The sequence below is a fragment of the Glossina fuscipes genome, unplaced genomic scaffold (genome assembly GCF_014805625.2).
Source record: "Glossina fuscipes isolate IAEA_lab_2018 unplaced genomic scaffold, Yale_Gfus_2 1, whole genome shotgun sequence".
NCBI lineage: Eukaryota > Metazoa > Arthropoda > Insecta > Diptera > Glossinidae > Glossina > Glossina fuscipes.
Window position 1 is genome coordinate 46,686,622 of NW_023998415.1, and position 27,975 is coordinate 46,714,596.

Here is a 27,975-nt window from a genome sequence, read left to right on the forward strand (position 1 = left end):
AGACTGTATCATTGTTACTTGTTAATCTTGCCAATGTTTGGAATTTTGAAACAAACACCAAAAAAAATTTCACTTATTTTAATCTATAAAATTTGATGTAGAATTTCACAATTTCTAAACACCGTCCACATAGAGCAAGTTCATGTGGATATTTCTCTTTTCACCCAAACTACAAAAACAAAAGCGAATAACATTCTCTTCTTTTTTTTCTGCTATTCAACGGCCTTACTCTGCATTGTCGACAACGAATGCAAATGAAGGAAAGATCTTTCTCTTCACTTTATAACAGATATTCTCTTCTCAATCTCTCTTAAAACGAGACAAACAACTGCATTCATTGCAAAAGAAAAAACAAAACAAAAAAACACAAGTCGATTGATAAAAGCAAAAAAAAACAAAAACAAAAAAACAAAAACAAAAAAGTAAGAAAGTTTACACACATGAGTCATTGGTTTATTGATAAAAAAAATTGAAACCTTTCAGCATAGCATCAAAATATTTCAAAAAAAAGATAAACAGTCTGCAACGATATCAATGACAAATCGAGATTATTTTTAAGAAATTTGCATGGTTGAGCAATAAATTAAAAACAAAAAAAAAAAAAAAAAAAACAACAAAAACCTAAAAAATAAATAAAAATAAAATATTCAAAAATATATTTGCTAAGCAGGTTATTCGTCTTAGATTTGGAAAAAATTTTATTTATTTTATTATATATATATATTTTTTTCATTTTTTTATTTACATCCCCCTATAGAAGGAAGAGAAATTTATAATTGAATTTTTATTTCAATTTTAAAGCGTAATTATTAGATGAGATGATCACAAAATTATTTATGTAAGAAATTTGAAAACATCATTCACTTAATAAAACGGCAAATATCGCCAGCCCACACATCAAAAATCGAAATAGCTTACAGGGAAATTGAGGCAAACGCGAATAACGCGACATAAATAATTTACGGCTTCAAGTGAACTTTCAATACCCTTCTTCGCTTAAACGTCTAGATAGGGTAAGGAAAAACTACTTTTTCCCAATTGCCAATGGAAGAGAGACCCTAGACGCCAGATTTTAACCAATCATCGACTTTTATACAATTATTGCATACATAGGGCGATCATAACATAGAGAATATAATCGCTATACTTTTACTATATTGCGTCCTTCGACACTATCCACTCCAGAGCTTCCCACAATTATCAAAGAGGAAAACAAAAATTAACTCTTGATTCAGTCAGATACACTTACTTAAAACTTGTGTGTATTCAAAAAAAAAAAAAAAAAGGCTTAAATATTCACCGCCCGCATGTAAGCAAATCTTAGTCGACTATATATCTAAGAGACCAAAAATATTTAGCTTAAGATTTTAAACCTAAATAATTATGTCCGTACATCCGTTAATTGCTATTTAAAGACTCGAAAAGCTTTACAAAATAATACAAAAACTTGACATTTATTTCATACATTGTACGATAAGAGAACTAAAGGCTAAGATCGGAGCATTGCCTTATCAATTGAAAATAGCTTAGCAACAACAAAAAAAAAAACTAAAGGCAATTTTCCAAAAAATTGCTTTCGTTAGTCCACTGTTAATAAACAACTATCTAAGTTGTTGGGTGGCTTTGTCGGATTCGTCGTTTTACGACACTTGCTACCGAAGGATATCGCTGCACTATAATACATCTGCCATTTTAGTTGTTATGCCCGTAAACACACAAAATGAGATAATTAACTAAATAGCTTATAGTTTCAAGACAAATTAGTGACATCTGTTTGTCCATCCATCCGTCTGAAGTATAAAAATTTTCGTTGTTAAACAATTAATGTAAAAAATTGGTACAGTTTAAAATATGGAACGGGATAACCTCGGAATCAATAAGAGAATAATGAGAAAAAGACGGAGATATTTAAAAATTCTTATATGTTAATGGCAATCGATTTCTATCGAACGCTTAATATGAGGCGTATAGGATTTAAGGGCAAAAGTTATTGCGTTGGCCAATCGACGGGACGAGGAAAACTTTACAATTATCGATATGATGGATGTACGAGATTTGTCTTGTGCTGAATACAAAGGTTTCGTAACTTTTTCTTCTCCTCTTTCCGCTTTTTATACCCAACGCTAAGGCATGGTCGTATACTCATTTCGTTTTTTTCATTTTTTTTTTCATAACGGGTATAACACTCAAGAGCAAGCTTCAGAGACCCTATAAAGTTTGTATATATTGTTGAGACAGCTTGAAATTCATGTGTGTCCGTCTGGGTGTTTGTTGTTGGTAGTCTCTTGGTCGCAAAAATAAAGATATTGGTAGAAAAATTGAAAGTTTTTGCATGCATATTGGTATTGAAAATGGGCCAAATTGGTCAAAGCAGAAGCCCGGAATGGAGGGTAAACTAAACGCTATTACGTGGTTCCTGACGAAAATTTGAGGATTTTTGTGCGTTACTCAGATATTATGAACATGAGAAGGCTGAAATTTTTCACATTTACTTTACGTAACAATTGACTCTTTAGGTCTAAAAATGGAAAAAATCGACCATGCCCACACAGAGTTAAAACTGATTAAATTGTATTTTTTTTCAATTTTTTGAGGTTTTTTGCTTATTTATCATAACGCAAACCAGGTACAGAATTTCTACTACAAACGATTTCTATACATAAACTACTCCTCAAATGAAGATATATAGTCTGCCTCAAAAAGAGGTTAGTACTCAAATGAATATGATAAACATGGCGAAATGATGGATCAATTTTTTTTTTTTTTTTTTTTTTTTTTTGCTATTAATACCAGCAGATTTGGGCATCAAATAAAAGAACTTGGAGAGTAGAATGCAAAAAGCATAGTGGGGGAGGGGAATGCGAGATTCGGCCCCTACCTAATACTAGCGATATGGGTATCAAATAAAAGAACTAGGAGAGTAGAATGCAAAAAGCATAGTGAGGGGTATGCGAGATTCGGCCCCTGCCGAACATAAGCTTCTTATTTGTTAATTTTAATTTAAATAAGTAAACACATTTTCACAATTATTTGTCGATTAATCGACAGTAGTTGATATAGCAGTTTTTATCACCTAAAAGAGTGGGCGACGAAAGGTGTTATTATGAAGAAAAAAAAAAAAAAAAAAAACAACAAAAAAATTAATTAATTAAAAACATTATCTTCTCTGTATTGCTTTCAACGTCTATAAACGCTTTCGTAATTAGTCTTTGTTTAATTTTTTATAGAAATTATTATTATTATTATTTTTGTTTTTTTTTTTTGTTTTTTTAATGCAAACTGTTAGAGAGCTATTTACGCACTTAATATTATTGGTTTTTCTATCGATTGTTATACAAAACTTGTACAAGAATTTTCACACATGATCAGGTATACATATCTGTTTGACAATTAGTTACCTCGGTTTAGTTGGGTTAGTTCATAGTTTAAATTGTAAAATCGAATTTATTCAAAATTTGTTTCTTTGTTGTTAAGTTTTTGCAAAACTTTTCAAATTTATCGCTTCTTATAAGCAAACACACCTTCTTCACGTAGTTGCTTGCTCGCTTGCTTGCTTGGTTGCCTGCCTTGCTGCCTTGCTGCCTTGCTTGCTCTGAGTAACATTTCTGTTTCTTTTGAAATATTTTCATTTCAAGATTAAATTCAAACGATGCTCTTTTAACCTTTTAAGTTATTCATAAAATTTATGACCTAATGCGGGAAAAAGATGTATGTTTATGTGTAAGCATTTATTACGGATTCCAAAAAAGACTTTAAAAAGTTATTCAAAAAAAACAAAAAGAAAAAAAAATTTTTTTCTTTTTAATAAACTTCGACTTAACAACTTGTTGCTGCAGACATGACCGCAGTCACCCAGTAAATATTTATTATAGGGAAATGACTTTATTAAAAAGAAATGCAGACGGAAACATAACGATAGCGCAGGCCTCCCCATAGGGCATATGGAAGGAAGACTCAATAAATAAATAAATATTAATTTAAGGCAATTGCTTCAATCACACCAATAACACAACACACATGCATACAATAACGAGAAATGCTTTCGTGTACTTTCGTTTCATAAGTTATGAACTTTTCACCAGAGACAAAGAAAAGGGTCGAGATAGCTGTCGAAAGAAAGAAAGATGTTGACACGATTTATTTATTGACCTTACGTTCTTGCTTACGTTGCTATAGGAAATACATTTACAGTTTATTAAATTACCCATTCTGTTGGGAACTTATGTCAAAAGACATGTATGCTACGATTTCAGTGCCCATACATCGATTTCTAATACGCAAGAAGATAATAATAACCTAGTAATCCTGTCAGCTATCAAGTATTTTGTGTTCCGTCGGTGTACTGAAAATCCTCATCATACCTCACTGCACAGAAGAGAAGCCTGCCGGCAGCAGATTTCCGATACTCTCAGTAATGTCTTTATGATGAGCTGCCATCACCCGGAAAATACAACGCTGCTGTCACAGACACTCTGTACTTCTCCCGCGAAAAAATAAGTGTGTCACGTTAGGCCAGCACATGGATTGCAAGATACCATCTGAACGCTGCAGTAAAAGAATATCTTTTGTAATGCCTACTCCGCCATCGTTTTCCCAATGATCGACGAAGTACCACTGTCATGATTTCCAGATCTAATTTGTCCGCAAAGAAGGGGTTCTCCGATAGACTCTTCTGCCTTCTCGATCGCATTAACGTTGCCTCGAAATCCATTTTATAAAATAAAACTTTTGTGTCCATGCGTATTTCCCCACATATTTCTGAGGGGGGCCGTCCAAATCATGAGTTCTGAAATTCGCGATAACATCTTTAAGAAAAGGCTATTTATTATCCACGATCGTAAAAGCAGCAAACGTACATGCATTTATTGCATTTCGGTTTTTTTCTTTCCGATAAAATAAAAATATGTTAGGGAATGTCCGCGATGAGCGGAACTTTATCGGGATAGCGTCTTGCAGAATTTGACAAATTTTAGACAGAGACTAAGTTGAACATTGCAAACAATCTCAATCTTAATAAATCGAAACTTCATATCATAGTATGGCATAATAAACTTCTAAAGAGTATATAGACATATATATATATATATATAGTAAAGCAAATGCCGATAAGTTAATAGATGGCACTTACGTAAAGGACTTGGGCATTTTCCTAACTTTTCTTCGCATGGAATTTCGACTAAAATGAAAACTATTTAATCCATACGTGATAAGACTGCAAAGAATAACGTTTTGCATGATTCTAGAATTTTTGCATGTCTTACCCTTGTATTATGAGACATGGGAAACCCATCAATTCGTATAGAACGATGTAAAGCGAGAAATGAATCAACTTTCTGATCTCTTTCTACTATCGAAACATGTTAATATACTTTGGACACTAAATGAAATTGTAAGTTTTTTTTTTTTTCAAGTACCCTAAATAGTATTCATACACAACGCTTGAATGGACTGATTTTTTTTAACCGACAAGTAAAACATCTTTTCTTAGTTTCTTTCTCTGTTCGCTTTTGTAACTTTTCCATTTTATATATACACATATCGTTAGACGAATGTGTTTCTTTCTCCTGTATTGACAAATAAATATAAAACATGTCATTATGTGAAAACAGAAAACAGAAAACAGATTTTGCAATGTAAGCAAGCAGATCTTCGCTAATCATATATTTTTGCTAACAAAGGTAGAAAACATGACATTGCCATCGGAATAATAAAGATAACGGAAAACATACTTAACGACATATCGTACGTATGTCATATTATTATAGTATGACATGATTGAAACGATAAAAGTCTTTACTCATTTATAATAGATTTACGAATTACGAATTTATCATATTATTAGTTAGTTTGGCGTTTTGCGTTGGCTCACGATAAGATTAGTTCAATGGGTGTTATTGTAAGCGTGAATTCGCTTAGGCCAGGGATTGGTCAATTTATATATTATATCTGCAGATTGATTTCCTCAAAGGGAGGAGGAAACGGGACAATGAGACGAAAACATAACCATAGTCCAAATAATTATTTGGGGTAACTGCTCGTATGAACGATGGCTCCACGAACACCAGAAATTTTTGTCTCCTCCTAACTACCACAACTGGTGGATAGAGTTGTGCAGAAACTTTATACATACATACATACATACATGTATAGCTATATATATTCTTTAACAAAAGCAGGGATCAATGTGCAAATCCATGCAAGAATCGCCTTAATATAAAAAAAAGCTGTCTATATAAAGGGTCGTCCGTCAAGGATGAAATTTGAAGATAAGTAGGTAAGTGCTATAGTAAGCATTTAATCTATTCGTCATGAATGAAATTTAAAGAAAATATATATGCTATATCATGCCATTGATCCACTTATCTTTACATTTCACCCTTGATGGCCCAATATTTCTACATATAGATATAACTCGATTATGGATCGTGTGTGCCAGAACATAGTTACGATTCCTCAAAAACAATTAAATACGGTCAACAAGTGAAGGCACATTTCTCGAATTTCCACTTTATCGTAAAGAATTTATCACACCTCGCCTCGGTCATTTCATTAACCTTAAAAAAATGCTCACACAGTTTTATTTCAATTTAAAAAAGCGCATTGAAATCGCAAATATGAGCTGCACCACTTGCATGATCTCGCAATCGATTGTAGAGCACACTGACAACAAAAACTTTCACTTTCTTTTAATCAATTTTTTTTAAGAATAGCTTTAAAAGTAAGTAGACAGACAGACGGACATAATTTTTGTATTTTTTTTTTTTTTTTTTTGATATAATCGATCATTCAACGGATGTCGCTTATGATCGTGATGTCGTGATGGTCGGAGAGAAGTGAGGAAAGACAAAGAGATACGTACGTGGCCAACTGACAAATGCTCTATGCCTTGACTGGCTGAACACATCACGTTCTATACAATTTTATTATCCGAACATTCATCATAAATTTGTGAAGTTTATACACTTGGAAACAAATTTCATACTTTCATAACTTTCTCCGGTAATGGATCCAATAAATAAATTATAGAGTGCCTTAAAGAATTGAGCAACATTTGAAGTTATTTCCTATAAAACTGGTTCCTAATTTTGTTAATCTTAGTTAATCGACCACCGAACAGCCGAATGCATAAGAAGCGCGTCTATGAAGTCAACATACCCTGATTCAAATTCCAGTTGACGATTGGGAGGTAATCAAACGATCTATAATGAATGTTCTATCGATGAAAGCACAAAAACGTTCGCCGATCGGGCAGTTCGAGGGTTTATACGCGTAACGGAGAAGTTCCACTGGATGATCATTTAAGGAATAAAAATTGAAGAATATGAAACGGCAAACATTGCTGCCAGAGTTATAAAATGTATACATCAACAGCATCACATTGTGAACATTATAGTCGGGCAAGGCCGATTATTAGATACCCTATAGCACTTCGTCTAATACAGCGATTCATTCGCTCTACAAATAATACATCAAAAATTACACATACTTTCAATACAAAGGTATACACTACATGGAAAACCCCTTCGTTGGCGGAGGTTCAAAATATGACATGGTGTGATCTAAATTTTGCAAACTCAATTTATTTCCTAAAAACTTTACTATCTTTTAGTTTCCGTGAGGTCTTTCTTGCCTTATAAGGTCTTTCTTGCCTTATAAGGTCTTTCCTTTCATGATAACCCCTATACAATGTTGGGCTCCAAAAGAACAGACCTATGTGATCCAAATTCCCGACCGTTAATTTCTCTGCTAAATTCTCATCATAAGATAGTAAAAGTTAAATTTTTTTCTCAAAACCTTACTATTCATGAGAAATCTTATATGGAGGGCGGTCTAAGAAATAGGCCCATGTTGTTCAAATTTGGTCCACTTAATTTTTATGTCAATCAAATTACTATCACGGACAAACTTTCATCATAAAACATTAACTACTACGCATTTTTGGCATGTAAGGATTTACATTTCATGAGAATACTAATATACGGTGATATTCAAAAAATAGACCTATGTAACCCGAATTCGGCAGGGTTGATTTCCTTGCCAATTTACTATTGTGATTCAATTTTCATCATATAATATTGAAAATTATACATTTTTACCATAGAAAGACGCACATAAATGCATACAATAACAGAAATAATAACAAAATATGTGAAAAGTTGTGACCTGTAGATTGGACACAAAAAATGCATAGACAGACATCGGAAGGACAAACGGACAGACGAAACGATAAGCTTAAATACTAAAAGGTGCGGCTATCTTAACGCCTTCTGGGAGTTGCACACGTTGGCATAAACTTAACATATCCTGTAGTATTACAACTTAATGCATGATCACAGCAACGGAAAAATTGTGTAGAAATACTTGTAAAAGGAAAGTGCTTGTGGTCTTAAGGCGCGACTACCGGCAAGCTGAAGAATATGCAAGCTTCTGTAAGAATTGCATGGAGTTCATAAACTATGCATGACTGTAAGTCGATTTAAGCCCTTAATAGGAGTTCCATACCCACACACACACACACACACACACGCGCCCTTTAACTTACACTACATAAGAGATATAAAGATAAAGATTGATATATAAACTTGAGCTTGGTCCATTTAAAATTTCAGCGCAGCCGACTGACGCTTATGATTAAGATAACATTACAATTTGTATGACTTGATGTGAGGTAATGTGTATGAAAAAGGTGCCATTCTCTTATTTGCTTCGATTAATGATTTACTTATTAGAAAGAAAAAAAAAAAAAAAAAAAATATATAAAAAAATTTTAAAAAAGAAGGAAAACGCATTTTAAACATTTTTTTTTTTTTTTTTTTATTATCAATTATTAATTTTTACAAGATTTACTTTACATAATATTTATTACAAAATCAAATGAATACCTTTATTTATAAAAATTTGTTTTCGTTAAACAAAACATATTCAAGCATACATACACTTATAATTTAAGAACGTATTACTGGCCAGAGCAGCCTTAATCGCATTGGTTTCTGCTGCTTTTAAAAAAAGCATTAGTAATAATATATAAAATTTAAAAAAAAAAAAAAAAAAAAAAAAAAACACTTAAAACAATTAAAAAATTTCTTCCAAAAATTTTTCATTAAATTTTGCTTAAATTTTCAGAAATTAAACAAAAATAATTACAATCACTTAGAGATTTTTCTCTTCATTTACTTTATTTATTTATTCATTTATTTTTTTTTTATTTTACTGGACTTAGATACCATTGGAAATTTCATGTGATTCATCGAGCGAACAATGCTACGCGATGCGTATGCAATTTTACATATATATCCAAACATCGCGTATGCACGACATGATGGCACTTTGACATACACTACATACACATGCAGGGGAATATCAGTTCTTTTCTTTTTTTTTTTTTTACTTTTTTCCTTCTCTTTTTTTTGTCTTTTTTTTACTCAACAAAAATGTCATATATATATAAACACATGTAGGCACACACATATGTGTGTGTGCGTATGTTTATAGATACATGTACGAAATAAAAATAAAAATTTGCTAAAATTATAAAATACTCGGTGAACGCTGCGATACTGCTGCAACTGCCGCCGCCGAAATGCGTCTACAAGTTAACTCATGTTTTATTTAGAATTTTACAAAAATTTTCTACATATGTCTCGGTTAGACCGCTTGTATTGCTATTGGGCTCGTCGTTTAATAAATCGCTAATTGAATAAGCGGATAGCGGTCGCGATAGACGCCTCTGCGACAATATATCGTCGATGGAGGTAACCGGGGATAGTGTGCGACAACCTTTATATAGGAAGCATTCAGTTTCTTCAGCGTTTCGAGCTATGGCAGCAAATATATCTTCGAGACTAGATTGCATGGCATTGAGTAACGAGGCATTTGGTTGTGTCGGCGACATAGTTAACGGAGAGTCCGTTGACGGCGGCGAAGAAAGCGGTGATAATTGCGACGGCGAGACCGTAGACGGCGTAGCCGATGTACCCGCAAATGTTAAATTATTTGGTACATTACGTGAACGTCTTTGCACGGCTATCGGTTCACTCCGCCAATTTTGATGCCATAACTCGTTGCTATCGTTGCGTGTTAATTGATTTAGAACGTTAGCCGAGTTCTCATTATTCTCCTCGAAATCTTCGGATAGTTGAGAGAAGCGCTTTTTCAAATGCTCCTCATTGTTCAGTTTAACGTAACTATCTTTTCTTTTCCTTGCGTTCGCAATCTCCTCCCGCTTAAAGCAATTATCGTTATCTTCCGTATCAACTGACAGCTTACGCAAATCATTTGTTAAGATAGTGGTAGGCGTGACACGATTAATTTTCTTTTGTACTCCACCGCTTTCGAACATTTTCGCTATTTTATTGACATTGGTATGCGTGTGAACTTGTCTTTTATATATGTTGGGTGATTCTTCGGTAACAGAGTTCCTTTTCGTCGACGGCGATGACTGCTCGCTTATCGATTGCTTTTTTGGATAAATGCGAGTAACTGTTTTACGTGGCTTCTGTTTCGGCAATAATTCAGGATCAAAGGAATGACAACATATGTCCGGTGCATAGCAACGATGATATTTATGACGATTAGCTTCATAATTGGCATTAGCAAATTCAACGATTCTGCGAATTGATTTCGGCACAAGTGTAAAGAAAACGAATGCATATAACATGTAGGGTATGTAGGACCATACAATCCAAGCGTAATCCAAATAATCCATGATGAATGCACTAATATATTAGGTTATGACGTCCTTTTACTGTACACTTGTTCTTTACAATCTCATATTCAATGCAAATTCATTACTTTACGTACTTATATAATTGTCGTCGTTAAAATTTATGTTGTGCTTGCTTTTATTAACGAAAAAATTTATGATTTTCAAGCAGTCACTAATTACTCTTATATCACTAGGTTAACTTTCAACGAAGCTAAACTCAATGTTTTCTATTAATTAATTTTATGTATTCGCCCACCATCCTCCCGACTGTTTGATTTCCTAGATTTGTATGCATTACAAGTTCCCAGGCTTTGTTGGCATTTAGCGGAAAGAGCTTTTCCAAGAATTTATATATGATTTCTTTCGGAAATAATACATGAGTCAGTCTTAACGTAAATGCTTGGTTCTACTTTGTTCACAAATCATTTAAATATTTTTGCATTTGCTCGTTGAGTCTCGCTGTTACTGCTGATAGTACGTTATACTCCAGCACTTTAGAGAAAGGACCCTTAAGAACACGTTTGTCGTAATTTGGAACGCATTACATAACTGTTGATAAAGAGTACTACAAACAATGATTTGACTTAGAAATTGTTCTGGACTATTTGTACGGGAACGTGCTAACTGTTTGCGTTTAAAAAAAAAATAACGAAGACTGTTCAGCTTAAGAGTTTCGTCTCTTAACTTGGAATAATACCTGGCATCAAGGTGTGCGTATGAAAAAGGCCAGAGAATAATGAAATCGAAATACTTTTCAGGTAACAGGGACGTCATCGGCTGATTACCCGCGTGAGAAATAATGCTTCTACCTTACGAACAGAGATGCAGGATTGAATAATTAATAGACTGGACGATTGGATTCGTTTAGGTAGGAGGATTCTTAGGAAAATTGCAACTTGACATATATTTAGCAAAAAAAAATGTAACGCATGAATCGCAGAGTACGGCACAGATCTGTCTCGATCCTCATATTCATATCTCTGAAAGCAGTAAAGAAAGGGAGGAAAACAAAAAATTGCTTATGTCTAATTCCTAGACTAGTCCGCCACTAGTAAGGAGTTGGATTTCATGAGCAGTCAATTTGATCGATTCTCGTGCTCAGGTGGATTTTGCGATGCCCTACGTATTACTAATATGTCGGCTTTTTAAAACAATGGCATTTACAAGCCATTGATTAAAACATACAAATGTCTGGGGTTTAATCCACATGTCCATCCATGTGTGGGAGAGCTTAAATATATAAGAAGATTAATCCGTGATTAAACTCTTTTTTCCAGAAATGGTATAAATGCATGTTTATGCCTGTCCATCTGTGCGTCTGCTTAATGTTAATAAAGAAGTATGGAAGCGAGCTTGAAAAAAGTGCACGATTTTGGTAATAGGTAATAGTGAGTATTATTATTATTATTATTATTATTATTATTAATTTCGCCAGAGAAATAAATTCTAAGACTAAACTCTTAAAAGCACTAGCATCTAAGGCTATCGGCTTTTTATTAAAAACTCTACCGCACTTGAGATTCGAACCCACGACCATTGACTTGCTAGTCGAGATTCCTCCCCTTCGGCTACTCAGGCGGATTAATAGTGAGTAAGAAGTATGAATATTGTGAAATATTGTGTAAAACCTTGCTTGGCGGCGTTTCACGTTTCAGGTTCGCGGCGATTATTTTGTAATGATTTCGAAAAAAATTTGATTGAACATCTGCTGATTGTTAATGTAAGCATTCTTGCGTTGATCTATGTCCTATCAAAAGTAAAAATATATGTGTTATCTTTCTCTCTTTTATATCAACTTTTCCGGCTGTGAGTGTTCCTAAAATAGAAAATTTTTTTTTTTTCTTTAATTCGACCAATTATTTTGAAAATGTCCCCTATATGGGTAACGGGGTGATGGTTAGGAAAGAGGCGAGAGGAGAGAAATTGGGAGTGGCCGCAACCTGGGAGCTTGTGTATCCATCACACAACTAATCATATTTAAAGTATGGTCTACCGGTACGGGAAATAGAGTTCGGATATGCCAAGCTTGATAGTCACCCTTGCTAACTACTTGATTATACGATGGAGAGGCGGCCGAATATGGCTAACTGACTGACTTGTTCCCCTTTCTTGACATGAATGAAAAACAAGATCTGCAAAGTCATTCATCAGCTGCTCAGCTAAATCCTTGCAAGAGTAGATGTTTAAATTATGCCCCGTAAGTAAGCACCAAAAGTCCAAATGCTTGTAGCTATTTCTCGATTTCAATTTAGATCCTAGTGATACAAGATTTTTCTTAATTGTCAAATTTTCACTAGTTTTCATATTTAAGTTCAACAATTCTTTTTTTCATAGAAAATGATTTAGAGGATCTCTAAACACATTATATTTTCGCTTAACTTTCTAATTCTGAGACAAGACTTTCTTAAATTGTCAGTGGAATTTTAATTAATTGATAAGTTTCATTAATAAAATGAAACAAGACAAAAAAAGAAAAAAAAAAAAGTAAATAAAGAAATAATTTTCTTACGTTTAATCTGACCCATAAGTGGCTTACAACAACAAGTTACTGATAATTATTTTCTACATTGCCGTATGTACTCTCGCAAGGGGCTCGAAGATGAGCTGTGAAGTACTTAACGAACTCAACACTTATGCTCATATTACAACTTAAGTAATATAACGGACAATTAATAAAGTTTTAATCAAAGATGTACAAAAAATAATCATAATAATAGTAATAGTAATGAATAGGAAAGCAAATATAGGAAATTTTATAAAAAAAAGTATTGTTGAACTTTTCTCCAAAAAAAATTAAAATTTTTTTAAACCTTAATTATTTATTTATTTTTTTTTTTCTTAAATTATATTAAATATTAAAATTAATTAGAGATCACACTATTTTTATATGTAATAAATAGCAGCGTGTATATGAATTTGCATAGGCATGTAATCGCGTATGTGTGTCTTTTTTTTAATATATAATATAAAAAAATTTATTTTCCGTATTTTAAAAATATTCCGTGATTATCTTCTTCTTGCTTTTTTTGTTGTTTTCTTAAAAATGATTTTTCTAAACGCGTGATTGCGGTCCGCGTAACCGTCGTTTTGGATCGAATATATAACGTTAACTAAACAATATTCAGATATTTGCCATCATTTACAAAATACTCTTCAATTTTGCATGGCCAGCCAAGGCCCGCCAAACGAACTGCTAAACGGTTAGAGAGGGTCTTTAAATGATGGATAGAAAAAGAGAAAGAAAAAAAGATAGTCAGAGAGAGAAAAGAAAGAGAGAGTGAGAAAAACGAGAGAAGGAGAGAAAAACAAGAGAGAACCGCACAGCATATTCTTTCTTCTCTGGCAATTTTCGAGTCTTTCATAAGATCAAAGCTATTTACAGTGACTTATGACTTTGCGACTAACTGGTTTTTTGCTTTTTCGCATGGGATACTAAGTACGATATACGGGAAAATAATAAATAAAATAATCCACACATATGTTCTTTGTTAACACTCTAACGTTATTGTTGTTGTTTTTCTTGCCTGCATTTTGCATAATGTCTTTGCCTTCGACTTTTCCTTATTTTTTTATTTTTTTTTTTATTTAACGAAACTGGTACTTTTAAGCCGGTTAACTACAAAATTTATACCGAAACGGAAACTTCAAGCAAGAGGGAGAGGATTTATACGGCTTAGGCCGAAGTTTTTGATACCAACGACTATTTTTTTTTTTCTTTTTTCTTTTGTAATGCTCTCTTCCAGGGGAACTTTATGTTCTGTTAAATCAAAACACCTAACCATCACTGTATATATGGATATGATATAGAATCCTCTATTATAGCACAGCGCTCCATTATGTCATATAATCTACATTGGCGTATAAGTTCATAAAGGCACACTCCTTCGATCATTTTGTCGGACAGATCTTAAACAAGTGCAGCATATCTGAAGCCGCCGATTAGGCTTTGCGGTCGATGGGTTTTCGTGGATGTTTTTGGAGCGACCATGACTACGACGCACAACAAAGACTGCCCTACGAAACCCGAATCGTAGTTCACCTCTACAAATGATTCGTGGATGGTCATTGTTTGCTGGCCGCCACCAATTGCAAGTCCTTCTGTGGTTGCCCTCTTATAATGTTGTTTTCTTTCAACCGTTCAACGTCCATACGATCTAGTTCCCTCGTCTGTGGTAACTCTATAGTTTTGTCATACTTCGTTTCCCGATTCACTACACATAAAATAGCTAGGTCTGCAAGCAAATTTTTATCTGCTTATTCAAACACTTCTTAATGTCTCTTTCAGAAACTTTTCGGAAATTTGCGGAATCATAACTGAGGAAGGTAGCGCTTCGCCAATAATATTGGATGATTTTTTGGTCGGAAAGTTTTATTCCATTGTAAACGTGGACCTGTAGGAGAAGGGAAAATATTTTATGCTCAAAATTTTTATCAAAATTGCGCCAACGGGATTGTAATTAGTTCCTAGGATTTTTGCCTGTCCTTGCGTTTGTCCTTGCCTTGATGGTGAAACCAGAATTACGAGAACGTGGTCATTTGGCATACGGACGGACTCTAAATGTGCTCTTCCAGCACTTGTCTACGAAGTTTCGCTTGAATCACTGAATACTCGAGTACATTTTTTTTGGGCAATATTTTACATTCGTGTATATAGATATATATATGTAACAAAAGTTCAAACTTAGGTAACTTAGGTTCGACTTAAATAGAATTTTCGTAATACTCATTACCAAAAAAATGTCTTTAAAACGATAAATTTCTAAAATAATTACAATTACAAGTTGATTGATCTGCTAGAAGAGAGATCCACTAATGCATGATACAATAGACGATATATATGCACCCACCACCTCACAGGTCAGTGTATAAACTATAAACCACATTTATATATCTTGTCTCATTTTTATGTTCGCATTACGTATTTATACAAATGTTCTTCACGCGTGCAAATACGGATCTGAGTTCCGGCAAAATGTACAAATTAGTGGATCAATGTGCATAGAAAAGAATCGATATAGTGTAGTTCTGTTTGTCTTTCTTCTTTGTATGTTCACATTGCAGCAATGATGGTTTGAAAAGCTTGCGTATAAAGCAAACAAACTTGGCCTTCTTTCTACACTTGTCGGGTCAATAATAATAAAAAACTGCACAGGTCTGCTTATAGTTGCATAACAATTGAAAATCAAATGTGAGCTCATTAATCTTGCTTGTGTAAAATATTTTGCACGTGCTTTCAATATATCTTATGATGACGCGTGTATGATGCCCTTCGAACAAATTATATGGTATAGCGTGAGTTGAGTTATGGCGGCACAACGGTCACAGTGTCATACCTATTGCGCTATGGAAGTAAGAAAACAGAAGGACGAACGGACACGATTTTAATGCAATGTTATGGAAAATGTTAGTCCGTTATTTAAGGTCTGAAAGTGGTTGCACAAATTTGAATGCTGTGCTAAATGCTCGTAAAAAGTTGATCGCATCTATGTCGACTTAAGCGGAGTGGGCTCCGCTTTCTTAAAACTGGCTGACGGATAATATGATTAAAAGAAGTAAAATCGTTAAAGTTATTTACGTCGCACTGTTGTGTTTAAGATGGATACAAAGCGTAACATTATTTGTTTGCGATGTATTAGTATGAGTGGCAGAAGTGAAGCTACATAGTTTCAACTTTTGTAGCTTATTTGATAAATTTCCTATTGGGGTTTCCTTCGTTCCTCTCTCTCTCTCTCTCTCTCTCTCTCTCTCTTTCTATGTATGTATGTTTCATACATTTCTTCTAGCGTATCAATAAATTTTTTAAACCATTCTCTCTTTTGTTATTGTTTTTATTTTTTTTGTAGCAGTATATATATTATTTCATTAATTGCTATTGTTGAACGTAACAAGCCACTCGTAGAGGTTGTATACGTTTTGTCTAACATTCTCGGTCTTGTTATTGATTTACAAAGAAAAAAAAAAACAACTAATAATAATAATAAATATGTGAATAAACAATTAAAAATATTGTAAACGAAAAATGATAAAATAAATTTATATATAATTAATATTATGAACTTTAGTAAGAATGTATATGTAATTACAATGCTAAACGCATAAGGAGGTCTAGAAACTAAAAATATATAAAGCGTCATGGTGGGAACAGTTGTCGTTAAATGCAAATGCCGATGTATTTGCGATGTATTTGCGAATGCATTGAATCAATGGCATTATGAAGGTAACAATTCTGATGTCCTTTTTTACACAGTAGTAGCAGAATTTTCTAGGCTTTCTTTCTCTCTCTCTCTCTCTCTCTCTCTCTCTCTCTCTCTCTTGTTTTTTACCTTAACGTATGTAGTGACATATATTTGCCTTCTCTTTTAACGATCATCTACCTAAGCGAGTGAAATTCAGGCCTTTTTTCATACTAGAAATTCACTTACACTAGATAAGAGTTTAAAGCAATAACTTTAGACAGATTTAAGTATGTTGCCTTTAAAATCCAATTTCGCTCATAATACAGGGATATTAAGTTTATGTAGATGTATATGTAACATCTAGAAGTAATTAATACTCCATTCATCTTTTGGTATATGGATAAATTTTTATGTTAACTTCTGAATCGGTTTAAGCATGTCTGTCTGTCTATTGGCTGCTCATATATCATATTATATATATATATATATATATATATATATATATCAGTTTTATGTTTAACCGAAATATTGCATTCTGTGAAATATTCTAACCGTTGTTGTGTTTTGACCTAAGCACGAATTCCATGGGATCGAACCGTTTTTACGACCACTTCAAATATATTGCAAATAAAAACAGGTCGGACTAGGCCGACCGTCAAATGCCCTACACCACATTGTCTAACATAATCCTTACTTTTCCTATAGAATACAGAAATTGTACCCTGTTTTTATAGCAACTTACTTTTATGGGACTGTAGCCATAAAAAGACAAAATTACACTCTGTTTTTATAGGAACTTATTTTTATGCGACCGTATATTAAAAATTAAATCTTTTTGCAAATAACTGTTTACGTTGCGTAAGAATGGTTGTGTCCGAGGCGTCCACAACTTTTGGTACGTTTTCAAAATTCACAGAACAGTCATTACCAAACCAATTGCAATAGGGCTCATCCTTAGACCAAGGTACGTTACTGTACAAAATTTCATCGAAATATCTCAAATATTGTAACGGACTGACGGGCAGACAGGCTTAGATCGATTTAGAAAATGACTTCTGGGTGTTATATACCTACGCACTAAATATACCCTGCAGCACAAGTGCTGTAGGGTGTAATGACATAAATTTTACAAAAACAATTGCACATACATTAGATGCAAAACAGCAAAATAAGTTTAAAAAAATGTTCATTACAGTGAAACGCTTATATGAGATTCTCGGCATCATATTATTATCAACTCTTTTCTTCTTTTGCTTAAGCGACAGCAACTTGAGCGTCCTTTTTGCGAACAATTTTCTGCAACTGAAGCTTTATATAGTAAAAAGTTTGAATTTTCAATATTTCATGGTGAAAATTAGCCCATAATAATAAATTGGCAAAGAAATCTGCCTCACCGATTATGGACCACATAGGTTTATTTTATGGATATCACCGCATAAAAGGATTCTCATGATACTTATATGCCAAAACAAGCTACTTGTTAGTTTTCCTATGCTGAAAATTTGTTCATGACAGTAATTAATTAAAAAAAGTAACTGAACCTTATTTGAACCGCATGGGTCTGTTTCTTGACCCCACCACATCATATAATATATCTCATGAGTAGTAAGCTCTTTGGAATAAGGCTTCATTTTTAATATTTTAGAGATGAAAATTAATACTCAGTGGCGTTTCAGCAAAAAAATTAACGATAGGAAGTTTGGATCATATAGGCTCTACCACGAAACACAAACTCTTGTATGGAGAGAAAATCCAATCTTGAAACTAATGTGTAATTTTTGGCGTATTATTGGCAAAACGGGGGAGCAAGTATCCTAGGGGAAGTAGCGAGGGATATGTATAGTAGGCGTTGCTCGACTATAATGTTTTTACTTATTTCATAATTAAATTATATCTCCGCTGGTATATAAGTACCTGTTCTTGCGCTTGTGACTTGTGACGACTGTCTGATGATATTTAAGAGTGAATGAGTTTTCTACGCGTATATAAAAGTATAGTAAGTATCTGAATGAATCTATTTTCATAAATATAAAATTTATATGCATATGTATGCCAACGTATGCGCATATATGAATGTATGCATTACAACTAGGTCGCATCTTTTGCACCCACCACCAACATTTCAATACAGAATCATTAAAATATGTTTATAGTTACAAAAAAAAAAAAAAAAAAAAAAAAAATAAACAAGACAAAAAAAAAACAAACAAAACAAAATTTTTTTGTTATCATTGAATTAATCATAAAAGCACCTGTAACTCAATACAAGCCACAATAACATAAACGATCACTGCATGATATTTGATGCCTGGGGTGATTGTGATTTGCAGAAAACCTCTTTAATGTGCATTTTTATACCCATCACCGGAGGATGAGGGGCATATTCCTTTTGTCAAAACGTTTGCAACGCCCGGAAGGAATCTTCAGCGACCCAGCAAATTGGTTTAAGCATGTCTGTCTGTCCGGGTTCCCGTCTGTCTATAAAGGTTCCCTTAGCCGTAAAAGTAAAAAATAAAAGAACAAAATTTTGCGTTTTCTGTGATATGGAGTAGGCGCAGCTGATTTTATGTGGGCGTTGTAGGCGTGTCCGTTGAAAAGTTTAAGTCAATTCCAAATTTTTTTTGCAAAATTTGTAGGCAAACTGGAGAACGTTTACCACAAATACTACAAATTTGCGCAAACAGACAGATCGACAGACGAACAGGCGGACATGCTTAGGTTTATTCAAAATTTTAAATAGGCCAAGTATTTACATATTTTACAGGGTTTTCGATGCTGTGCACGCGTCCTTCCATCGATTTGGCCCATTATCAATACAAATCTGAGTCCACGACCTTGCAATGGCCATGAGAATGTTTACAACAGGCATTACACAAACTGACAGACGAACACACGGACATGTTTAAATCGAGTTAGAATTTAATACGGATCAAGAATGTATATACTTTGTGGGGTCTCTTATGCTTCCTTCTGGGCGTTGCAAACGCTTTGACAAAATGAATATACTCCTCATTCGTCGTTGATGGATATAAAAATAGATGCAGTTGAAGTTTTGAACACTTTCTAGATGAACAGCAACGCTTTCAAGTAAGGCTCTACTAGATAGGTATGAAAGCCAGATGGGAACCGTATGCGTTGCGAAGCAATGTCTTGAAAATTGAAACAATTTCGTTATTTGCATAGCTTCTATAGTAAGGTCGGATGTCTGTACTTTATGTCTTGCAAATGTTTTGCTTATGATAGACAGTATTTTACCCACAACAAGATAATGAGCGCCGCTGGTAAATATTTTTAATTCTATCCAGAATAGTTTCGTTGCGATCATTTAAAGCATCATATAAGAAATCTGGAATGTGTGTTTATTCCGTTGAAATTTTCTTTTCAACTAATTTAGTGTTTTACAGATACGAAGACTGGCAACTTATGGCGAATAAACGGATAAAGTTATGTTCTCCTTTAATTTTATTATTATTATTATTGGTATTAAATTTAGTCAGAGAATAAATTCTAAGACCTAAAAGCACTAGTATCTAAGGCTTTCGGCTTTATTAAAAACTCTACCGCACTTGAGATTTGAACCCACGACCATTGAGTTGCCAGTCGAGACTATTGCCTACTCGGCCACTCAGGCGAATCTCTTTAATTTTAAACTCATCAAAAGCAAAGAGAAAAAAAAAACTCGAATGATTTTATTTCTTTCATGGCTTACTTTGTTTTCATTGTATTTTCGTTTCATTTTCATAATCTTGGTCTTTATGCGAAACGGTGTGCAAATGGCTTAACATTGTGAACATCGCAAAACGATTCTTTAGTAATTTGAGCCAGTGCGTAAATCGAAGTTTTAATCAATAGATATTAGAGGTAGCGATCAGATCGATTTTGGGCATTTATTTGCCGCCTATAATATTATTATGTAGATGATCGCAAACCGTAGAGGAGAAATCGAAGCGTGAAGCGTAAGCTTGAGTACGGTCGTGATACAAGCATATTGCCGTGCATTGCCTTTTGAAAAAGTGATTACGCGCAGTATAAGATCATGTCAAGTATTATTCTTTTTCGGATCAGACTAATGACTATTTCAAGGTCCAAATTAATTGAGACCAGCGACACTGTTATTAAGCCAACTTTGATAAATGCGTAGAAAGTAGCAAAACGCCAATAGCAGACGACTACTATTCAAGGAGGACTGTTTCAAATACGAATCGCATTACGGTTAACTTTATAGAAAGATCGATCACGTTACTTTACCCAATCTTCCTCTTCCTATTTGTTTCCTTTCTTTCTTTTTTATCTTACTTTCCCATTTTGTTTTTGCTATTCTACCTTTGGATTAATTCCTCGCGAATCATATCAATAATTTTTATAGCATACATATATAGTTTGTGATACAAAGGTATATTAAGTTTGTACAAATGTTTGCAGCACTCACAAAGGCTTCCGATTAGCTCAGTTCAGAATCGGTTTTTGAATCCATCTAAACTTGTCAGTCCGTTTGTCCGTCTTGTTCTCATGCGTTCACACTCCTACAGGCCCAAACTTTTGCGGTATTTCGATGAAATTTAATGCACCGACATTATTTTAATGGATCGGATCATCCTTTTATCCACTATACACTATATTTTGAAAAGTCCATTTGTATGAATAATTGTATTAAGCAAAGTAATATAGGCAATTTAATGATGGGCCGTATTCCACTATAGTATTTTTACTTGTTTGTTTTCAGTTCCATAAAATAAGGCTGCGTGATATACTATATAATTGTCGTTTATTGTGATTTTGTTTTCTCTTCTCAGATCGTTGCATATCAATCATAGAAGGGTCAGATGCCTTGATTCATTATAGAAAATATCGATTTATTTATATTTGAATTTAGCGAAATGGTTTAGCAAATTGATCTTGAAGACCATATTGTGACAAATAGTTGAAGCCAATTGCACTCAATACATAACTTGTTGGAATGGAATGAATGGGCAACTAAGCTAATTGGAATCCGGTAAAACACGACGATCGAATCGACGGGAATTACTTTTAAGAATTAAATATCGGAAAGTTATCATTCAAATAAAAGAAAAAAAAGTTCAATATCAAGCTTCATTTCAAGTCGAAATTCTGTCACACTATAACCAGTTCTTCCAAGTTCCGTTTTTCACTTTTTTTTTCTGTACAATATTTTGCAATATTTATACGGATAGTATAATGCAATGGCTAGTGTGATGTAATATGACGAGGCGAATTTCAATCTTTGTGTGAACAACATTTCTTTCTTAAATTGGCTTGCGAACAATTTTGTCATGCACGCAGTATAATGAATGGCATTGTTTCGTTTGAAGATCAAAGAACTGGAGATAAGATGCAGTGTGCAAATAAACTCTTTTGGTTGAAATTGGTTGCATCATACAATGTACATGAAGCGTTCAATTTTTTTGGATACGGATATCTTGCACATTAGTAGGTTTTAGTGTAGTGTGGCGCTGTCATTCAATACCTATCAAAGTGCGAAGAGACGGATCTCAACAAGTATCGTTTCAGATCCTGCCATAAAATGCGCCTGAAGCTGCAGAAATGATTAAGTTAACGGGGAGTGATAAAGCCAAGTTTCGTGGCAAAAATTTCAGGTTTGCGAACAGTGAAAATTCTCATACGTCTGTCAGCGGCCAGCAAAAAAAATCCGAGAAGTGGTCTTCAGCTTCGTCTGGTAGCATTTTCCCATTGCGGCCTATTCTCCGAACCGCTTTCCTTGTGATCGATGCAGAAGTTCGGCAAAGTGGAAGATGGGCGAAAATGGATCAATACCTATTTCATCTTGGAACTATGGAGTTTTCATTGTGAGGGCATCTATCAGCCACTCGATAGATCACGATCGTGAAGAGACATATTTAAAAAAAAAAATAGAATTAAATTGAAAAAGCGAAAGAATTCACTTCTATGCCTAATATATGGAGAATTTGACTTCTTTAAAGACACCTTCAAATCTCCCTTAACAGATTTCTATTTCAGGTTTATCGAGAAATTGTTCTTTTTCGGGACACTTTTAAATGGAAGATTGTGTGTGCTCTTGTCAACACAAAAGTGGAAATTTTTTCCAAACATTTCTTACTAACAAGTAGTTGTTTATACAGCAGATGCTTTACACAATTAACCAGGCAGGTAAGCCTAGTGTTAACGTTGTTTGCATAATTGTTTCAAAAGGCGATGAAAGAAAAGAACATAATATCTTGGAAACATTCAACTCGTTTTCAATTTTCTTGGTAATACTAATAGTATGGACAGACAAAATTATTCCTTTTTTTTTTTTTTTTTTTTGATCAGTCACTTAGGGAATATCTTCTATACCTATCGGCACCGTGGTTGTCAGCAATGATCACAGGTAGAAAAGCAACAAAGGGGTGGTTAGTGTTTGATTTGAAAGCGGAAGCATCTGAAACGGTGGGAAAAATCAGACGGACAGCGCGGTCGATGAACATGGCAGTGTGTGGGGCGATAGGCAGGCACATCCGGTAACAAATGGATGAGAAAGAGCTTGAGAAAATCGAGTAGTTGTGCTAAGTGACTAGATTTTTATAGACAAATTCATTTTATCTCTCTGACGTACTTTATCTGAATGTACTTATGCAAAAGCCCGAAACAGCCCCCATTATGTCGGTGCGAAAAAGTAGCGAGAATCTTGATCATACCCTCGTATGGTCCCGTGACAATGTAAGTCCTGCACTATACGGGGTCGTAGGTCCGCACTCAATATCTATATGCTCTTGCTTACATAATATGAATTTTGAATTGAGGATAGATGTGGACAGCGTAAATTATTCGAATATTGACGGCCGTGAAGTATTTTTTACTTAAGCCCATTTCGAATACATGTTCTGTACGACGAGCATTATTTTGTGTTCTCTCCTGCCCAAAATATGAAAATTGGCCGATTCTTCTACATTAGATATACAGACGATAGCGAATCAGAGGCATTGCTGCGTTGTATAAAATTAAGGAATGAATCTCGAGAGGAGTGTGCTCGTTAACTAGATGTTCAGTTAATCAGTGCTCATTGTTTTGCCCCAGTAATTATCTAATGCTTTTAAACCTTATTTTAACCACTGCTGATTGTCTCATGTTTAACTGTAAGACTATCTTATACAATTTGTTGCATGCATTAATTCTTTTTTTTATTAATTTATTTTTTTTATTTTTATTATTTCAATTCAATTTAATTTATTTAAAAAACTATTTCATAATATTTCCCCTCTACGCAATTAAATTAATACTCAATGTAACTGATATGCGATGCTTGTTTGAAAAAAAGAGAAAAAAAAAAAAAAAAACCAACAAAACCAAGAAAACCAACTTTAAACACATGAAAAGCGAACATGATTAATGTTTGCCATCAATTAAATTTTATTACTAAACAGTTTTTTTTTTATTTTTATTTTTTTTATACATATTTATTATATATGTATATAAATATATACCGGTCATTGACTTATTGCATACATGCACGTAGGCATATACATTTATATATATATATATATATATATATATATATAAGTTAACCCACTTGATTTGATTGTTTGTGGCATAAATGTAAACCAACATACGCTTATAAACGTACGTACAATGCACGTAGAAGCATGTGTGTTTTTGTATCTATGACTTGTATGCAATCCATGTAAATATGTAGGTTTTTGTGTAATCCACACACAAGTCAATATCAAATGCACAACAAATGGCACAGAAATTATAAAGAAACTACAGTAATAATAGCAACAACGGCAACAACCGAAATGAAATGAAAATAAAAAGGAAACTATGCACTCGGCACACACACACACACTTATAAACTTTAATACAATATATGGCAATAACTGGCATACACTATTTTACTAGTTATATAGTAATCAGGTAATTTTGTCTAAGCTCTGATGAGGATTCGAGTATAAAGATGACAATCTTCCGCATGCACATAAATAGACGAACTATATATGTACACATGTTTTTGTATATATAAACATATTTACATGTATACATGTATGGTACATAAGTACGGTAATAAAGAGCAGTTTTATTGTATGGCGACGAATAATAATAATAATAATAATAATAATAATAATAACAATAATAACAACAACAATTTATATAATTTCGTTAATACATTAATGACAGACAGACAGACAATAAGTGCAAGAAAGTGTACATGCCTTTTACAGCTATGCCTAAACGATAGAAGCTAAACGTGTTTTAACTTGACGGCCAAAAGGAATCTACCCCACCGAACGAAAGTGTTTCCTTTGTTAGACGGCGTGAAACTGCCGCTTTCCAGCAGTCCCTAAGAAATCAAATGGCGTTCGCTCCTACCTTGAATACATTTTATGATTCATTGATTTCTATTCCCTCAAGTTATTAACTAAAGCTGTACTTACTGCTTAAGTATTTGAATGCGAATGCAAATGATACAATGACGTCTAATGCAATAACTGCCCTTCACTGTATTCGTTCTTGTTTTTTTCAAATATTTCCAATAAGTTTATCACTATAACCACAGTTAACTTGCTAAGCGTTGCTAAGTGTTGTAACTTTTATACTCATCCATACTAGACATGACCTTCTTCGTTTAGAGGGCTTTAAAAAAATCATATTTGCTTTTAAAATATATCAACTTGTTTGTTTGTTGCGTCTTCTCTGTTAAAGTCTCACATATCCATTCTTCGTAATACTTCTTTACTTTTGACAAGTTTGCGCGGTAAGCAGACGACAACATTAAGTAATTAAGGCAAACGCAACGGTAAAGTAACGAAATGAAGATCCATCAACAAATGCAAGGGGCAAAGGTAATTAAAAAAAAAAGAAAAAAAAAGAAAAAAAAAAGGAAAAGGAAGGAACCGAATGATAAGCTGGATCACTTTTCTTATCTTCAATAAAATGATTATGTGAAGTTGTTACCTGAGGCCCTATCTACTAACTGTACGATTTGTGAATTCTAAAGAACTTTAAACTATTACGTTAAATAAGTAATTGAATAGTAAAGTGTAAGCAGAGGTTCTGCTGCATTGGCTCCACTTGAAAAGAAATGTTTAAGAAAAATAAAAAAGTATATACATATGATGAAGACGATCTACTGAGTGGTGATTTACTACGAATAAAGTGGAAAGTGGAAAGCGCTTCTCGTAATTAGAAATCGACTTCTGTTCATGGAACCAATGGCTTCATGAAACCTTTGGCCTTTATGTCGGCATAATATTTTTCTTTCATTAGCGAATGTACAAATTCACAGAGGTTCTGCGAATTTTTCACCTCAAGAAGTCGCTTAGACGTTTCATACTACTTGTACCCATTTTTCAATAGACGATGAAGAGCATTTCGGCAACAAGTTCAATTTTGTAAATTAATATATTAGAATCTAAATGTGAATGAAGTGTTCATATCGGCTATATTATGCTATATAATGGCGTTTATAAAACTTTTCGCGACGTGCACCGACAACGGTACATGAGATTTTTCGATATTTATCTGCCCTAATAAACACAAAAACCAAGAAGAATTTATTCAAGGCGATTAAATTTTTTAATCTGCATCGCAAAATGGTACACTCGGCGTGAAAACGCTATCTACTCATTAGCAATTTGATAGTAAGCGCGTTAATAAGTGGCGTCGCTAGAATGCACTATATTGAAAAAAAACCCTATTAAAGTTAGTTTAGGTTCGAATGGACTTTTACAGGATGCGCTCTTGAAAGAAACTTTGCAGTTAACAATTTTCACTGAGATGCGGCTGACAAAATCAATTCAAACAACTTTGGAAACGGAGACTTAGAAAATGCTAATTAAAATCCAAAGTCGTTGGAATAAACTCATTGCAACTTGGGTGTCGACAGTTCGAACGACAATTACGACATACTCGCCTATTTTGCCGATGAGGATAAACTGGTTTGAGCAAATGGAACATTGTGCATATTTCAATCTGCTAAAAGATGAAGTGCTTATGATGATTGCCACTAATAAGTGCTAACAGAAAGGTAGTTCGTCACATTGATAAAAAAAAAAAAAAGGAATCTTAAGTAATTGCACTTTTTTTTAAAAATTTTGCTTAGAAAGCAGGAAAAGCTGCAACACTTTAACTTCGGCCAGTAATCCTCTGCTATATAATAAACTCCATAGAGAAGCTGTCAGAACCAACGCGGAGCCGTGTTAGAGAAATTTTACATGTGTGCCGCAGTCGAAGCGAAGAGACGCAAGCGACTCGATCAATAATTTCTCCCATGTTGAGGGAAATCATGTCGCAGCTAATATATTAAAGAGTACGGAGAAGTGATGCAATCTGTGTGATTTAAAGCATTGTCCAAATAGGATGGTGTTCTCATGCTTAAAATATCGAATAAAAAAAATGTGACTACAGAGGGCTTAACATGACGCGAGTTCTGTTTATGATGTGAAATTTTCATAACCTAACGTGGGCCTACGTAGAAAGTATCAAGCACCACACTCTTCTCGCTCTGTATCTCGCCATATATCTCTATATCCTGTCCACAATATATTTATAAATATAATTGTAATAAAATACGAACATACCTGCATGTACTTATGCAGGGAAATAGATAAAGAATTGCAAGAAACTTTCCTTGAAAGAATATAAAGAATGTATTAAAAAATTATATCGCTTGCGAAGAATAAACTTATGTAGGTTTGAATTTGAAATAGTTCGTAAATATGTTTCTCTGCGTCTTGTTTCTATACATATATATATACATACATATATATAGGGACACGATCACAAGACGAGTTAACTAAATGAATGACTGAGTGACTAAGTGAGAAGCTGAATAACTAAACTGAAATGACTGTCTTGTCTTCTTCTTGTTGTTTGTGTATTTGTTTGTTTATTTGTTTGTTTGTTTGTTTGTTTGTTTGGTTGGTTGGTTGGTTGGTTGCTTAGTTTGGTTGGCTGCTGCCTGTCTCAATGATGTGAAACGCTCGTTTATGAAATCAATTCCGACCAGGCGCAATAATTTATACAAGGAAACTCGTTAAACCAGCAGAAGCCATAACAACAGTTTCATCTTACAATGACTCTACTGCTAACTGGCACCAAACTGAAGCATATCGGTGCACT

At 33.8% G+C, this 27,975-nt stretch overlaps 2 protein-coding genes across 10 annotated transcripts in view; both read right to left on the minus strand.

The window, feature by feature from the left end:
• The window catches only part of LOC119632721 (supervillin), a 297,800-nt gene that overhangs the window by 8,569 nt on the left and 261,256 nt on the right, over positions 1–27,975 (minus strand). The gene's annotated exons all lie outside the window — the stretch shown is intronic.
• On the minus strand, positions 9,465–13,703 carry LOC119632722. 2 transcript variants are annotated; one of them, XM_038025807.1, is made up of 2 exons: positions 13,584–13,703; positions 9,465–10,838 (listed from the first exon to the last, which is right to left on the minus strand). In XM_038025807.1, exon 2 carries the CDS (start codon positions 10,703–10,705, stop codon positions 9,599–9,601), a length of 1,107 nt encoding a protein of 368 aa, XP_037881735.1. In that variant the 5' UTR covers positions 10,706–10,838; positions 13,584–13,703; the 3' UTR covers positions 9,465–9,598. The 2 variants fall into 2 exon arrangements, with proteins under 2 accessions (XP_037881735.1, XP_037881736.1); XM_038025808.1 differs by lacking the exon at positions 13,584–13,703 and adding an exon at positions 13,516–13,537.